Source organism: Corythoichthys intestinalis, chromosome 21 (assembly GCF_030265065.1).
Source record: "Corythoichthys intestinalis isolate RoL2023-P3 chromosome 21, ASM3026506v1, whole genome shotgun sequence".
NCBI lineage: Eukaryota > Metazoa > Chordata > Actinopteri > Syngnathiformes > Syngnathidae > Corythoichthys > Corythoichthys intestinalis.
Genome location: NC_080415.1, coordinates 40,849,988 through 40,867,019, shown reverse-complemented (window position 1 = coordinate 40,867,019; position 17,032 = coordinate 40,849,988). Strand labels below are relative to the sequence as shown.

The 17,032-nt window shown below is 48.3% G+C and overlaps 1 protein-coding gene across 4 annotated transcripts in view; it reads right to left on the bottom strand.

The window, feature by feature from the left end:
- Positions 1-185: 185 nt before the first annotated feature.
- LOC130910008 (corticotropin-releasing factor receptor 1) overlaps positions 186-17,032 on the bottom strand; it is a 49,539-nt gene continuing 32,692 nt past the window's right edge. For 3 of the 4 annotated variants that reach the window (XM_057827015.1, XM_057827018.1, XM_057827017.1), the window contains 7 exons: positions 9,284-9,404; positions 9,062-9,215; positions 8,932-8,992; positions 8,458-8,530; positions 8,162-8,247; positions 7,965-8,100; positions 4,146-7,898 (listed from right to left, as the gene is read on the bottom strand). In XM_057827015.1, coding sequence (XP_057682998.1) covers positions 7,683-7,898; positions 7,965-8,100; positions 8,162-8,247; positions 8,458-8,530; positions 8,932-8,992; positions 9,062-9,215; positions 9,284-9,404 — 847 coding nt within the window. In that variant the 3' untranslated portion in view covers positions 4,146-7,682. Of the gene's footprint in view, positions 2,570-4,145; positions 7,899-7,964; positions 8,101-8,161; positions 8,248-8,457; positions 8,531-8,931; positions 8,993-9,061; positions 9,216-9,283; positions 9,405-17,032 lie in introns of those variants that run through there. The other variant, XM_057827016.1, reaches the window with a different exon arrangement.

Genomic DNA, 17,032 nt, shown 5'->3' with positions numbered 1-17,032 from the left:
GTGGTGCTTCCATAAATAAAGCAGACCAGTCCATTTGTTTCCAGTCAATGCTACACACACTTTATTTGTCGGGAGAAAAACACGCCACCGGGGAGACGACATTTTTTCACTCCAAATGATAAAATACCACCAAAGAGTACGGAAGCGTATTGCTTCCGAAACCAAAAAATAAATCCAGTAGCTGCTTTTTATATGATATTTTTACACAGCAATTGTCCCATTTTACATGATAGTGATCACATTTTTAGCGATTCCGTTTTTACGTGACACTTAAAAAAAATGTTGTCACCTGGTAATTATCACCTTTTTACATGATAATGATCCCATTTTTAGTCATCATGCTGCTGCTCGATTTTAAACTGGTACACCTAGACGTGAACATATTAACCTCGTGCTTTCGTCGCTCCACTGGCTTCCAGTCCACTTTAGAATTGATTTCAAACTTTTACTGTTTGGTTTTAATTCTATTAATGGCCAGGCCCCTTCCTATTTAACAGAAATTTTAACCCTCCATAACTCTGGCAGGACTCTTCGTTCTACTGGCCAGCTTCTTTTGCAAATTCCGAGGTCAAGACTTAAACAGTGGGGGGAAGGATCTTTTGCAGTTGCTGCTCCCAGGTTATGGAATAGCTGAAATCCTGAAATCCACACCATTACCAATCTAGGCGTTTTTAAATCGTTTAAAGACGCACTTTTTTAGACTCGCTTTTTCCACTGACTAGGCTAGCCTGGTTTAATTTCTTAAGGGTTTTAAAGTTTTTGGATTTTAACTGGGGTTTTTTTTGTTTGTTTTTTTTTTTTGCTGTTTTGACTTTTACCGTGTTGCGTTTTGTTTTTCTTAATGTCATAGTATAGTACCTTCCTTTTATCTCTCATGAACCATGTTTGTCTTTGTTGTAAATCACTTTGAGGGCCTGTCAGGTTTTTGTTAAGGGCTATAGAAATAAATTTGATTGATTGACTGATCATGTTTTGGCATGATAATTCACATCATCATCATGTAAAAACGTGATACTGGACATTTTTGTTTGTTTTGGGTGTGGCAGCAAAATGCTTCCGTAAAAAAGTGAGCGTTTTTGTATGACGTTTTGAATGATTTTTAGAGGTTTCTTGTAAATATGTGTTTAGGTGCTACATGAGAGGCCTTACGCATCTCATAAAATGTACCTCGCATTTTTCAAGCTGTGTCTTTCCATGACTTATTCCCAAACTAAAAGTGATGATTCAAAAATTTCAGCAAAGTCATTGCGACTTTCCGATTAAGCCTAGTCACTCTGGAGAAGTCTCATCCCGTGAGAGTTTACCGAAGAACACCCAAAACCTGTTGCGCGTCTGAAAAACCTCCATGTGAAAGCGTAAGAAAAAGGGCAAATGAAAACACAGCTTTTGTCAATGACTGAGTGGAGCACAGATTACATTTGTGAAAAAAAAAAAAAAAGAATCACACGCTTTGGGGTTTAGCGGGTAAATGACAATAAATAACAATAAATACAAGAAACGTTAGTGAACGCATCAAGACGAGTGACGGACGCGTGTTGGCGAAAACGGGAGGACCGAACGGGACGCTACAGAAAGCGACGGTTCCCATCGCGGCGAGGCGGGAATGTGAGGATCGGACACCGAAGGGATTTCGTAGCATTTTCCGATCGGCGACGACGACAAACGTCACGTCGAGAGGGGCGCCAAAGCTTCCCGAGCCTACTCGCTCATCTGCGCGAGCCGATCGATTCGTCTTCGCGGTTCTCGTCTTACGAGTCGAGAGCTAGCGAGCTAATCGAGGCGGATTATGATCGTAATTGGAAAAGAGGTGCAGTCGTGTGCCTTAGTGTTAGCGTGAGTGTTGCACCGATACCATTTTCGGGCCGATTCCGACACCAACTAAATTACGAATTACGTAGAAAATGACTGCATACTCGCTTGACTGAAAAGTAATGGCCATCGCGGCTTTGTCAGACACCACTTAAGTCATTGTCTGCCTTTGACGGTGCTAGACGTCCAACCCATTTGAAGCGCAAGGGCTCGCAGAGAATGAACTAAAGTCGGTTCGCTACCAGCCTCCTATTTCAATCCAATTCGCGATCAACTCATTCCAATATATTTAACATCTGCATGCGTAGCTGGCGGCCATTTCGGTCGGGGCGACCGGCAGTCGGAAACGAATTCTCGAAAAGCAGCGTCATTTCTTTGTCATCGCCAAAACCGACGACGTCATTTTATCGGCGGATCGGTGCAACACTAGTTAGCGCAAGCGTTTCGACCGCCGCTTTCCCAAAGCGACGGCGTACAAGTGTCCCAGTCGGGAATTTGCCAAGAAAGTGCGGAATGCCTCGAAAGTTTCCGGGAAGACGACAAAGGCCGAGACGGAGGTGAAGACGAAGGCGTTCCGCGGGCGGCGGCCGCGTGGCGGGCCTTCCGCTTTGGCCGAGGTTCACAGCGACGTGGACTGTTTGATGCTGTGGAAGCTGACCCGCGAAGGCGAGGTAGGGATGGACACGGCCTGCGTCATCCGCGCCCGGATGGAGTGCTGCTCCTGCCAACGGTGGAAACGCTTCCTGGCCGCCGAGCGTACCTGAAGCAGGCGTGCGCAAACGGGCGCCGAAACCAGCGCCAGACACACAAGCAAAGATAACAAACATACAAGGGGCACATATGAGTTAAAGGTGAGACATTTGTGTCATCTGTCGGGTAGCGCTGCGCTTTAAAGAAGTATTTGCATACATCTCAAAGTATTTAGGAAATACATACAGTTGTGGTCAAAAGTTGACATACACTTGTGAAGAACATAATGTCATGGCACTCTTGAGTTTCCAGTTATTTCTACAACTCTGATTTTTCTCCGATAGAGTGATTGGAACAGATACTTCTTTGTCACAAAAAACATTCATGAAGTTTGGTTCTTTTATGACTTTATTATGGGTTAACAGAAAAAGTGACCAAATCTGCTGGGTCAAAAATATACATACAGCATCACGAATTAGCAATTTCTTGTGAGTGATTATTGACTTGAACAATCATTGACTTGAACAAGTCAGGAAAGTCACTTGGAGCCATTTCAAAGCAGCTGCAGGTCCCAAGAGCAACAGTGCAAACAATTGTTTGTAAGTATAAAGTGCATGGCACTGTTTTGTCACTGCCACCATCAGGAAGAAAACGCAAGCTATCACCTGCTGCTGAGAGAAAATTGGTCAGGAGGGTGAAGATTCAACCGAGAATCACCAAAAAGCAGATCTGCCAAGAATTACAAGCTGCTGGAACACAGGTGTCAGTGTCCACAGTCAAGCGTGTTTTGCATCTCCATGGACGGAGACGCTGCCGTGCCCTTGCTCCAAAAGCGGCACCTTAAGGCTCGACTGAAGTTTGTTGCCGATTACATGGACAAAGATAAGACCTTCTGGAGGAAAGTTCTGTGGTCAGATGGAACAAAAATCGAGCTGTTTGGCCACAATGCCCGGCAATAGGTTTGGAGGAGAAAAGGTGAGGCCTTTAACCCCAAGTACACCATGCCTACCGTCAAGCACGGTGGTGGTAGTATTATGCTGTGGGGCTGTTTTGCTGCCAATGGAACTGGTGCTTTACAGAGAGTAAATGGGATAATGAAAAAGGAGGATTACCTTCAAATTCTTCAAGATAACCTAACGTCATCAGCCCGAAGATTGGATCTTGGGCGCAGTTGGGTGTTCCAACAGGACAATGACCCCAAACACACATCAAAAGTGGTAATGGAATGGCTAAATCGGGCTAGAATTAAGGTTTTCGAATGGCCTTCCCAAAGTCCGGACTTGAACTTGTGGACAATGCTGAAGAAACAAGTCCATGTCAGAAAGCCATCAAATTGAACTGAACTGCACCAATTCTGTCAAGAGGAGTGGTCAAAGATTCAACCAGAAGCTTGTGGATGGCTACCAAAAGCGCCTAATTGAAGCGAAAATGGCCAAGGGACACGTTACCAAATATTAGCGCTGTTGTATGGATACTTTTTTCTGTTCACCCATAATAAAGTCATAAAAGAATCAAACTTCATGAATGTTTTTTGTGACAAAGAAGTATCTGTTCCAATCACTCTATCGGAGAAAAATCAGGGTTGTAGAAATAACTGGAAACTCAAGAGAGCCATGACATTATGTTCTTCACAAGTGTATGTCAACTTTTGACCACAACTGTAGGTATATGAGCCACTTTGAAGAAATACTTTATACATTTCATAGTATTTAGGTTATTTTTCAAAAGTCATTCCATTTTATAGAATTACTGTCTCTTACAAAGTATTTGTGTACTGAGCTTAGTGGACTTTGAGCAAGCATTTGAGCATACAGTAGATCATGACATTTAAGCCACTTTGAAGAAATATGCCTCCGAGTATAAGAACGTCATTAGATTTCCCTTTTAAGAAGTGCTTCCCTGCATTTCATAGTATTTAGGGTACTTTTAAGAAGTCCTTTAGTATATTTCATAGTATTACAGTCATTTAACAAGTGTTTGAATACATTTTGAAGGGAATAGTATCTTTTCCCGTACCTACTGTTTGACTGTTTGTATTACTCTAACACACCCAATATAAAATAAATCATGCTATATCATATCAACTATATCATAGTTTAAGGAAAACAAGCAGAATATATGGCATAAGAGATACATGACACCTTCTTATCACGGAAGCCCAATGTGTGCGCCATGCAACTGACTGAGCAAGATTGACGCTGACGAGGCAAGACATCTACAAGCCCACGTCTGCCCCACCAACTCTTGCAATCAGTTCTTCCGGACAGTCCAGAACAGATGGCGGGACATCTTGTCTTGACAGAAACATTCAATATGGAGGGACCCGCGACCGACAAGTGAACTCTCAGCACTCACGTTGCGCTGAGATGGCAAAATGCACAACCTTCGGTGCCCTGACAACTCCCTAATCCTCCTGTCCAATCCACAAACAGACAATACGTCATGCAACTGACTGAGCAAGATTGACGCTGACATCTACAAGCCCACATCTGCAATATCAACTCTCACAATCAGTTCTCCCGGACAGTCCAGAACAAATGGCGGGACGTCCTGTCCCAACACAAGGAACACCGGAGAACGCCCGATATCCAACTGATAACATGACTGACAAGACTCCAAAAGCCCCATTGACGCCGAGGTGGCAAAATCCACAACCCTCGTTGTCCTGACAACAGTAACTCCTAAATCCTCCTGTCTAATCTACAAACAGACAATAATCCTAAACAATGCCCAAACACACCCTTCTTCCTGCCCACGGCCCACCCCGCGAGAGCCTTCGAAAAGACTATGTTTAACTAACCGTGTTCATTTTTTTTAGGGAACCTTTTGTTGACATGTGATATGGTGACTTTGGAACGAGTCTGCCTCCTCGCCTGAGTCTGTTTCGCCTTGCCATTCGACCGCTGTCCACCAGAATAAATTGTCAACTTGTGCTTTGAAGCCTTTTTCCAGCTTTTAAAATGGAGTCAATACAAGGGGTTAAGACTAAGGGGAACGCGCCGAGTTTGGCGATTTGGCCAAGTTGTGGGTGTCTCGCCGCCCCAGGTCGTTGGATCTGCGCCAGCGCGGGTCCAGCAGTTCTGCTGGCGTGGTGCCGGCAATCTGGCTAGAAGGTCAGATTCCTTCAATTTCAAAGTATTTACTTTACATTTAGTAAAACTTGAGCATATTTTCAAGCATTTAAGCCATTTTTAAGAAATACAGAATGATTTAAAAAGTTTTGATACTGAAATTCTTGTCCTTGGGTAAAAGGTAGTATTCAATGCGAGTTCAAAATGTTTCGATGGTTTTCTTGGACGTCGCCTGCGTGTGTGTGCGGTGCGCGGTAACCGTGGCGACCGGACCTTCCCCACGGCAGGCGCGCGCCCGGCAGACGACCCCGAGTTGACCCGCGTCGTTCCGCGCTTCCTTCCCGACGTCGGCCACCGAGCAGATGCCCGTCGCTATGGCGACGGGGGCCTCGCATCCACGGCAACTGACGCAAAACCTGACACGTCGACGGCGGCCGACGCCTGAATTTACATTGAACTCTGTCAGTGCCACAGATGACACTAGACGACAAATCTTCATTCCGCTAATGAGTTTTGTCATTCGTGAATAGAATAGTATCTTTTCTCGTATTTACTGTTTGACTGTTTGTATTACTCTAACGTACCCAATATAAAAAAAATATGCATTTATATCATAGTTTAAGGAAAACAAGCAGAATATATTTGACATAGGGCACAAGAGATACATGACACCTTCTGACCACAGAAGCTCAACGTGTGCGTCATTCAGCTGACTGAGCACGATTGGCGTGGCATTCATGTTAGCATTAGCGTGGTGAGTGTTGTTTGCCCGCGTCTGCAACACCAAATCCCGCAATCAGCTCTTCAGGGCAGTCCAAAACAAATGGCGGGACGTCCTGTACTACCACAACACCCGATAACAAAAATAACTTTTAGGTTTGACAGCTCGGCGCCTCTCAGACGCCGGTCCCACCTCAGTTGCCTCGGTAAGCATGACCCGGCAACGAACGGTAAAGCACGAACTTGACCGCCCAAATCTGCAACAGAAGAATTAAACAACACCCGGGCGCACCCTTCCTACCGCAGACTTCGAAAGACTGAACGTTTAGCCAACAACTGTCACTTCTCGGGGACATTCCGAACTGCTCGTTGTTTTGCTGACCCCGGATCCAGAATTGCCTCACTGTCGGGGACCTATTTGCTGTTTGATCGCCGTCGACCTGAATAAATTGTCAACTTGTGTTTCGAAGCCTTCTTCAAACTTTCAAAATGGAGTCAGAACAAGGGGTTAAGAAAAAGGCGTATGCGCGGAGTTTGGCCTTTTGGCCGGGCGATAGGAGTTTCGCCGGCCCGGTTCATTGGAGCTGAGCCAGCGCGGGTCCGGCGGTTCGGCTGGCGGGATTCCGGCAATCTGGCTAAAAGGTCAGATTCCTTCACTCGTAGATGTCCGATCTGTTTGAAGATAGGGGCTGGCAGTTTTCAATTCAATGTTCTAGATCTTCTTTTTATTAATTTTACTATTTTATTCATATGTATCATATACAATATTTTTATTTTATACCCACCACCCAAAAAAAAAAATCAAAAATGTTATTTCCTTATTCATTTTTTTTTTTTAAATTTAATCAAGGATTTACTTATTTTTTGTTATTTTTTTAATTTAATGTTTTATACCGTATTAGCCCAAATAAAAGATGACCCCCTCTTTTTCTCAAGTTTGAAAAAAAAAGACTTCTTGAACACCAAATTAATTTTTATACAGAAAATAATTACAGTACACCTGAAACAAATGATTATAACAATATATTTGAGAGAAAAAGCATGTTATCATTCAAATCTTAATATTTGAACATTTAATTACGTAAAGTAAAGTGCAATCACATTAGTAAATGAATGGCTTCTGGTTTTTGAAATGTAAATAATCCAATCTATTATGATAAAACAACAAAACTGCAATAACTGCATTAACCATCAAAGTGAGGTCTAATTGTAACTGTAGTCTTGAAACAAATCTGAATAAGGAAAAACAGTGCAATAAAATAATGCAAACTGGTTCAACTTGAGAGTAGCTGAGATCTGTCATGACAGAATATCGCTTCAATGATATCTGGCGCCATCTAGCGTCATGAATGGGTATAATGTCGGGACGACCCCCGCTTTTTCAGTCTTATTTTAATGCAAAAAACACCGTCTTATATTCGGGCCAATACGGTGTTTAATTTTTGTTTTGTTAAAAAAAGATTTATTGTCAGGTACTGATGTATTGCCCCAATGCTTTTGGATGTACATGTACAGTATCTGCGGTGGTTTACGGTGACGTGGCGAAGAGGGCGGAGCCGGACTCACCTCGCTGTTCAGGAAGCAGTAAAAGACAGACACGAAGAATCCCTGCGAGATGGCCAGAAGACAAACGTCAGCGACCAGCGCTCGTTCCCTCGTCGGCGTCCGCCTTACCTGGAAGGACTCCAAGAAGGAGTTGAAGTAGATAAAGACCAGCTGCGAGACCTCGTCCTCGCCGGGATTGACGAAGAAGAGCATGTAGGTGATGCCCAGCAGAGGCAGCAGCACCAGCGTGGCCTTCACCGCTTTCCTGGGGACGGGAGCGACGCCGTGACCGGTCGCTCGCGGCGCCCGCCTTCCCCTTCCCTTACCTGTACTGAATGGTCTCCGAGGTGGTGGACGCTCGCAGTTTGGTCATCAGGATCCTGACGATGTTGAAGAGGAAGATGAAGTTGATCTAAAAAACACAATTCCAAAGTTGACGCCTCCTCCAAAAAAAAACACTCGTATCTGCAATATTTGACGTTCGCGCGCGCGCGCCTCGAAGGCGAGGCGGCATCTTTCAAATGGCTCTTCTTTGTAGGCCAGATCTGGAACGACGCTTGTTATTTTTCGTGAAAACAAAGAGTCTGCCGAGCGGGCGGCTTTTCCCGAAGAACAGACTTACCACCAGAACCAGAATCATGGGACCCTGGTAGATATAGTCCGTGTAGACGCCCGCTCGCTTTCCGAACCAGCACCTGCGGGCGCAACGGGACCGCAGGGTTAGCCGCGTCAGGACGTTAGCCGTTGTGCATAGAAAGGTACGTTTTACATGTCCCAAAATTGAACCGTTTTTGCTCAAAAAGCACATGTTTGACAAAAAACATACATTTCCAATGGCCCCATTCATTTGTAATGAGGGAAAAATGTCCCATATCAACAGAAAGTGACCTGTAAAAATCCTTCAACAGAAGTGATCAATGTCTTTGGCAAAAACTGTACAACTTTTGTGTGCCTTTCTTTAATAAAAATTTCAGATGTTTCTGGCATTGGATAAAAAAACGGGGCTTTTTTGGGGGGGGGGGGGGGGGGGGAGCTGCCATTTTTTTGCCACGCGAGAGAATTTTCGGACGGTTTCAAAGTCGGAGAAAAGACTGACTTTTCATTGTCGTAGTAAAGCTTCCCGACGGCCCAGGCCACGATGATGGGGAAGGGGATACCTGGCGAGACACAAAAGGTCAGGACGCGGCCGCGCACTAGGCTCGTCGTTTTTGCGCGCGTGCGCCTACACCAGCCGATGCAGATGAACATCCACTTGCGCAGTTTGTCGGTGGAGTAGGTGAGAACGATGGCCGTATGCAGGTAGCAGCCCTCGCCGAACATCCAGAAGAAGTTGGTGGAGTGGAAATAGTTGAAGGAAGCCGTCACCAGCCGGCACCACGCCTTCAAAATAAAAGGTTCGGTCAAAGGCTCGCTCGCTCGCTGGCTCGGCGAGTCGCTCGCGGACTCACCACGTTGCTCTCGTGCACCTCGGGGCTCATGGTCAGCTGCACCACGAACCACGTGGCGTTCCTCAGGATGAAGGCGCCGATCAGGTTCCAGTGGATGATGTTCCTCAGGCAGCGGATGCTCCTGACAAATGAAAAGCTCGCTCGCAATCGACCTTTCGCGCTCATTAGGGCGGCAGGTGTGCCGGCGAGGGCGCGCCCCCTTTGATGATGTCGTCCTCCCTCCATCCCGCAATGGCGCTGGCGAACGACTAAATTGCGGACCGATATATGGACTTCATTCAATATCGGCTGATAAAACTACGAGGTTTACCGTTGGGGTGGTAATCTCTCTTATTGTAACGGTCATTAAAATGGTTCTTACATTCAAATAAAGTTTTCCTTTTGTCTTTTTTGCTTACCGCTATGATAGCGAGAGTTGCGTGGTGTAAGTTGCAAAGAGACCTGCTTGCACAGACACTTTCATGAAGCCACCCGCAGCCGCAGGGACACTAGGCTAGCTGCACAAGAATTCATATCGGCGCTAGCTGGGAAATTTTGGAATACACACTATTTTGCGTTGGCTCGCCCAGGACCTCCAAAGTGGCAGGCGGCCACGAGTTTTCATGGCAATGGATAAAGCTCCATAAAATGCCCGTCTCTGAGAAACTGTGGCCCATGATGTCACTTTGGAGGCACGTTTACGAAGGTCGACCGATACATACAGTATATATTGGGCTAGTTGACTGGCTTTTTCCAAGATGGGACGATATATGGTACACAGAGTTACAAGTCAAACTTTCCACCACTCAAAGCGCTTTGACACTATACTATACTCTATACGATGTACACTCCTCTACCTCCTGATGATGCAGCTCCAGGAGCAACGTCTTTCTCAAGGATTCTTAGACGAGGAATCGGACCCACAACCTCTGGATTAGGGAACGACTACTCTACCACTGAGCTGTTTGTTCGCTGCCAGCCATCCTTCCCTCCCTCCCGCTTCAAATGGATTATGCGTCTAGTGCTATCAACGCTAGCCCATCAGTTAAAGTCCATGAAACCTGTCCTCAAGGGCCGCTGTGGGTCCTGGTTTTTGTTCCTACCAATCGAGCACAGACAGTTTAACCAATCAAGTTTGTGCTAAAACAAGCAGCACCTGACTGCAATCAACTGATTACACTTGTGAGACACCAGATTGGTGAAAAGATGTCGTCTTGTTTTATAGGAATGAAATCCAGCACCCACTGCGGCCCTATGTGGAATAGTTTGGACACCACTGAATCAAATTAGTTCTTCCTCCTATACAGTGGGGCAAATAAGTATTTAGTCAACCACTAACTGTGCAAGTTCTCCCACTTGAAAATATTAGCGAGACCTGCAATTGTCAGCATGGGTAAACCTCAACCATGAGAGAAAGAATGTAAAAAAAAAAAAAAAAAAACTGAAAATCACATTGTTGATTTATGAAGAATTTCTTTGCAAATCATGGTGGAAAATAAGTATTTGGTCAACACCAAAAGTTCTTTTTAATACTTTGTTATGTACCCTTTGTTGGCACTAACAGAGGCCAAACGTTTTCTGTAACTCTTCACAAGCTTTTCACACACTGTTGCTGGTATTTTGGCCCATTCCTCCATGCAGATCTCTTCTAGAGCAGTGATGTTTTGGGGCTGTCGTTGGGCAACATGGACTTTCAACACCCTCCACAGATTGTCTTTAGGGTCGAGATCTGGAGACTGGCTAGGCCACTCCAGGACCTTGAAATGCTTCTTACGAAGCCACTCTTTTGTTGCCCCGGCTGTGTGTTTGGGATCATTGTCATGCTGAAAGACCCAGCCACGTCTCATCTTCAATGCCCTTGCTGACCGAAGGAGATTTTCACTCAAAATCTCTCGATACATGGCCCCATTCATTCTTTCCTCTACACAGATCAGTCGTCCTGGTCCCTTTGCAGAAAAACAGCCCCAAAGCATGATGTTTCCACCCCCGTGCTTCACAGTGGGTACGGTGTTCTTCGGAAGCAATTCAGCATTCTCCATCCATCCATCCATCCATCCATTATCTTCCGCTTAGTCCGGGGTCGGGTCGTGGGGGCAGCAGCTTTAGCAGGGAAGCCCAGACTTCCCTCTCCCCAGCCACTTCAGCCAGCTCCTCCGGCGGGATTTCAAGGCGTTCCCAGGCCAGCTGAGCGACATAGTCTCTCCAGCGTGTCCTGGGTCGACCCCGGGGCCTCCTGCCGGTGGGACATGCCCGGAACACCTCTCCAGGGAGGCGTCCAGGAGGCATCCGAACCAAATGCCCGAGCCACCTCAACTGGCTCCTCTCAACGCGGAGGAGTAGCGGCTCGACACCAAGCCCCTCCCGGATGACTGAGCTTCTCACCCTATCTCTAAGGGAGAGCCCGGACACCCTGCGGAGGAAACTCATTTCGGCCGCTTGTATCCGGGATCTTGTTCTTTCGGTCACGACCCACAGCTCGTGACCATAGGTTAGGGTAGGAACGTAGATCGACCGGTAAATGGAGAGCTTCGCCTTTTGGCTCAGCTCCTTCTTCACCACAACGGACCGGTGCAGAGTCCGCATCACTGCAGACGCTGCACCGATCCGCCTGTCAATCTCCCGCTCCCTCCTACCCTCACTCGTGAACAAGACCCCAAGATACTTGAACTCCTCCACTTGGGGCAGGATCTCATCCCCGACCCGGAGAGGGCACTCCACCCTTTTCCGGCTGAGGACCATGGTCTCGGATTTGGAGGTGCTGATCTTCATCCCAACCGCTTCACACTCGGCCGCGAACCGCCCCAGTGAGAGTTGGAAGTCACGGCTTGATGAAGCCAACAGCACCACATCATCTGCAAAAAGCAGAGATGCAATGGTGAGGCCACCAAACCGGACACCCTCAACGCTTCGGCTGCGCCTAGAAATTCTGTCCATAAAAATTATGAACAGAATCGGTGACAAAGGGCAGCCTTGGCGGAGTCCAATCCTCACTGGGAACGAATTCGACTTACTGCCGGCAATGCGGACCAGACACCGGTCGTACAGGGACCGAACAGCCCTTACCAAGGGGCTCGGTACCCCGTACTCCCGGAGCACCCTCCACAGGACTCCCCTAAGCACACGGTCGAACGCCTTCTCCAAATCCACAAAACACATGTGGACTGGTTGGGCGAACTCCCATGCACCCTCGAGGACCCTGCCGAGGGTGTAGAGCTGGTCCACTGTTCCACGGCCGGGACGAAAACCACACTGCTCCTCCTGAATCCGGGATTCGACTTCCCGACGGACCCTCCTCTCCAGCACCCCTGAATAGACTTTACCGGGGAGGCTGAGGAGTGTGATCCCTCTATAATTGGAACACACCCTCCGGTCCCCCTTTTTAAAAAGGCGGACCACCACCCCGATCTGCCAATCCAGAGGCACTGTCCCCGATGTCCACGCAATGTTGTAGAGGCGTGTCAGCCATGACAGCCCCACAACATCCAGAGCCTTTAGGAACTCCGGGTGGATCTCATCTACCCCTGGGGCCTTGCCACCGAGGAGCTTACCAACCGCCTCGCTGACTTCAACCCCGGAGATCGAAGAGCCCACCTCAGAGTCCCCAGACTCTGCTCCCTCAAAGGAAGGCGTGTCGGTGGAATTGAGGAGGGCTTCGAAGTATTCTCCCCACCTACTCACGACGTCCCGAGTCGAGGTCAGCAGTACACCATCTTCACTATACACAGTGTTAATGGTGCACTGCTTTCCTCTCCTCAGACGCCGGATGGTGGACCAGAATTTCCTCGAAGCTGTCCGGAAGTCGTTTTCCATGGCCTCGCCGAACTCCTCCCATGTCCGAGTTTTTGCCTCGGCGACCGCCGAAGCCGCAGTCCGCTTGGCCAGCCGGTACCTGTCAGCTGCCTCCGGAGTCCCACAGGCCAAAAAGGCCTGATAGGCCTCTTTCTTCAGCTTGACGGCATCCCTTACCGCTGGTGTCCACCAGCGGGTTCGGGGATTGCCGCCACGACAGGCACCAACCACCTTACGGCCACAGCTCCGATCGGCCGCCTCAACAATCGAGGTGCGGAAAATGGCCCACTCGGACTCAATGTCACTCACCTCCCCCGGGACAAGGGAGAAGTTCTGCCGGAGGTGGGTGTTGAAACTCTTTCTGACAGGGGATTCTGCCAGACGTTCCCAGCAGACCCTCACAATACGTTTGGGCCTGCCAGGTCTGGCCAGCAACTTCCCCCACCATCGGAGCCAACACACCACCAGGTGGTGATCAGTTGACAGCTCCGCCCCTCTCTTCACCCGAGTGTCCAAAACATGTGGCCGCAAGTCCGATGACACGATTACAAAGTCGATCATTGAACTGCGGCCTAGGGTGTCCTGGTGCCAAGTGCACATGTGGACACCCCTATGTTTGAACATGGTGTTTGTTATGGACAAACCGTGACGAGCACAGAAGTCCAATAACAGAACACCACTCGGGTTCTGATCGGGGGGGGCCGTTCCTCCCAATCACGCCCCTCCAGGTCTCACTGTCATTGCCCACGTGAGCGTTGAAGTCCCCCAGTAGAACGAGGGAGTCCCCAGAGGGGGTGCTCTCCAGCACACACTCCAAGGACTCCAAAAGCTGCTGTTCGGTGCATAAGCGCAAACAACAGTCAGAACCCGTCCCCCCACCCGAAGGCGGAGGGAGGCTACCCTCTCGTCTACGGGGGTAAACCCCAACGTACAGGCACCAAGCCGGGGGGCAATAAGTATGCCCACACCTGCTCCAGAATGGAAGAGAGTCCAACCCCTCTCGAGAGGATTGGTACCAGAAGCCAAGCTGTGTGTGGAGGAGAGTCCAACTATATCTAGTCGGAACTTCTCTGCCTCACCCACCAGCTCAGGCTCCTTCCCTGCCAGAGAGGTGACATTCCATGTCCCAAGAGTTAGCTTCTGCAGCTGGGGGTCGGACCGCCAAGGCCCCCGCCTTTGGCTGCCGCCCAACTCTCTACGCACCCGACCCATTTGGCCACTCCCACAGGTGGTGAGCCCATGGGAAGGGGAACCCATGTTGCCTTTTCGGGCTGTGCCCGGCCGGGCCCCATGGGGACAGGCCCGGCCACCAGACGCTTGCCTTCGAGCCCCACCTCCAGGCCTGGCTCCAGAGGGGGGCCCCGGTAACCTGCGTCCGGGCGAGGGAAACTGGAGTTCATTTCTTTTTCTCATCATAAGGGGTCAGTTTGAGCCATGCTTAGTCTGGCCCCTCACCTAGGACCTGTTTGCCATGGGTGACCCTGCCAGGGGCATAAAGCCCCAGACAACATAGCTCCTAGGATCATTGGGACACGCAAACCCCTCCACCACGATAAGGTGATGACTCACGGAGGAGCAATTCAGCATTCTTTCTCCTCCAAACACGAGAACCTGTGTTTCGACCAAAAAGTTCTATTTTGGTTTCATCTGACCATAACACATTCTCCCAGTCCTCTTCTGGATCATCCAAATGCTCTCTAACGAACCGCAGACGGGCCTGGACGTGTACTTGGTTCAGCAGGGGGACACGTCTGGCAGTACAAGATTTGAGTCCCTGGTGGCGCATTGTGTTACTGATAGTAGCCTTTGTTACTGTGGTCCCAGCTCTCTGTAGGTCATTCACTAGGTCCCCCCGTGTGGTTCTGGGATTTTTGCTCACCGTTCCTGTTATCATTTTGATGCCACGGGGTGAGATCTTGCATGGAGCCCCAGATCGAGGGAGATTATCTTGTATGTCTTGTATGTCTTCCATTTTCTAATAATTGCTCCCACAGTTGATTTCTTTACACCAAGCGTTTTACCTACTGTAGATTCAGTCTTCCCAGCCTGGTGCAGGTCTACAGTTTTGTCTCTGGTGTCATTCGACAGCTCTTTGGTCTTGGCCATAGTGGAGTTTGGAGTGTGACTGACGGAGATTGTGGACAGGTGTCTTTTATACCGATAATGAGTTAAAACAGGTGCCATTAATACAGGTAACCAGTGGAGCCTCGTTAGAAGAAGTTAGACCTCTTTGACAGCCAGAAATCTTGGTTGTTTGTAGGTGACCAAATACTTATTTGCCCCACTGTATATCAACTAAATACTCAAATGCTTTGGAAGTGACCGCAACAGTCTGAAATCTACTCGTAGTGTCCATTCATCCTTTTGCTGTGAATTTCAATGAGTTTGTCACGAGTAGATGTGGATGAGGAGGCGGAAGGCCACCAGTTTGTCCTTCCCGCCCGCCGCCGGTTTGCCCGTCTTTAATGAGGGTGCCCGTGGGCGTCGTGGCGCGATGATGTCATCCAGCGCGCTAGCGTTGAGCTCACTCGCGTGCGCAACCTTGCCACGATGCACACCATCATTCGTCAGCCGCGTTTGAGTTGCCAGTCAACAGTAGGACTCGGACACAAAAAGTCTTATAGAAAATCACTTGATCAGAAACGTATGCGCCGACAACAGATTTGCCGTACACTGCTAAGCCGCCGTGCGATGGTTTTTTTGGAGTCATGTTTGTGCCTATTCGGGGCTCTTTTGCTCCATTTTGTCAGGCCAATAGCGCGCCCGTCACTCGCCTCACGCTACCCCCGCCCCGAGGGTAACGGCTCTCCTCGAACATGACTTGTGCATAAATGCGCTCGTGTTTTTTTTCTGACCTCCTTCACGCTTTTCGCACTCTCGAGGCCGGAGGAAGGGTCGCGAGACGGACGGGGGCGTCGTTGGCACGTGCTCTACAGCTCGCCCTATTCGTCACCGTCACCTCAACGCGCCCTCGTCGGCGCTGGCTAGCGGACGCGATCGGGCGCTAGCTTCCGCTAGCTAGCGTCGACAGGGACGTGATTGAGGTTAGGGCTACAAATGGGTTATTGGCTAATCCTAAACAGCGCCCCCATCCCCCTGGCACGTGGTCTATAGTTAATAGCAAAAAGCTATTTTACGCTATCTCACATTGACGGGGGCGCGGTTGGTGTGAGGCGAGCAGCCGGTGTTGTGTCGAAAAATGTCCCCCCCGCGTGAAATGTCCCCCCTGACGGGGACGCTTATCTATAACGCTTTATTGAGGTGAAAACATCAAATGTTTTCATGGACTCGTTACAGTAATGGATTTACGTCTGTAAAATCACTTTTAAATAAATTAATTAGACAAAATACTAGTACTTTATTTTACTAACAAATCGTGGACTGGGCCACATAACCATCTTTGAACAGAAATGTATTAGTCTACAGGTTTTCACGACCAATGACAATCACACAGGTATGACATTTATTAGCTCAAGCAGAGCAAAATAATACATATTCACAGTACAAGAAAATCGTTTCCATGTCCATCGATTGGTAAGAAAAAACTGTTTGTACGAGTGTGGGCGCTCAATAATAAAATAAATAATTGAAATAAAATGAATAAAATAGGCGCTCAATAAAGCGTTCTAGATAAGCGTTCCCGTCAGGGGGGACATTTCACGCGGGGCGGCTATTTTTCGGCACAACACCGGCCAACGATTTTTAAGCTTGAACTTGCCGGAAATTGGGAAAGTCCGAATCTGGGAGATGTACGTTGTTGTTTTATTGCGACGAATGCTTTTCCCCCAGACGCGTGAGCCGCAGACAAATACAACTGGGAAATCGGAAAATCGGTCTTTAAACCTCAACCCTGCCTTTTTCCGTTTCTTGCAACCCCCCGCTAAAGTCCATATTGGTTTGTTTTTTGGCATTCTTCTCACACGCCCGCGTGTCCTACTTGGCTACTCGTCGTTCCGTGACCAAAGGCTTTGGAATAAGAGG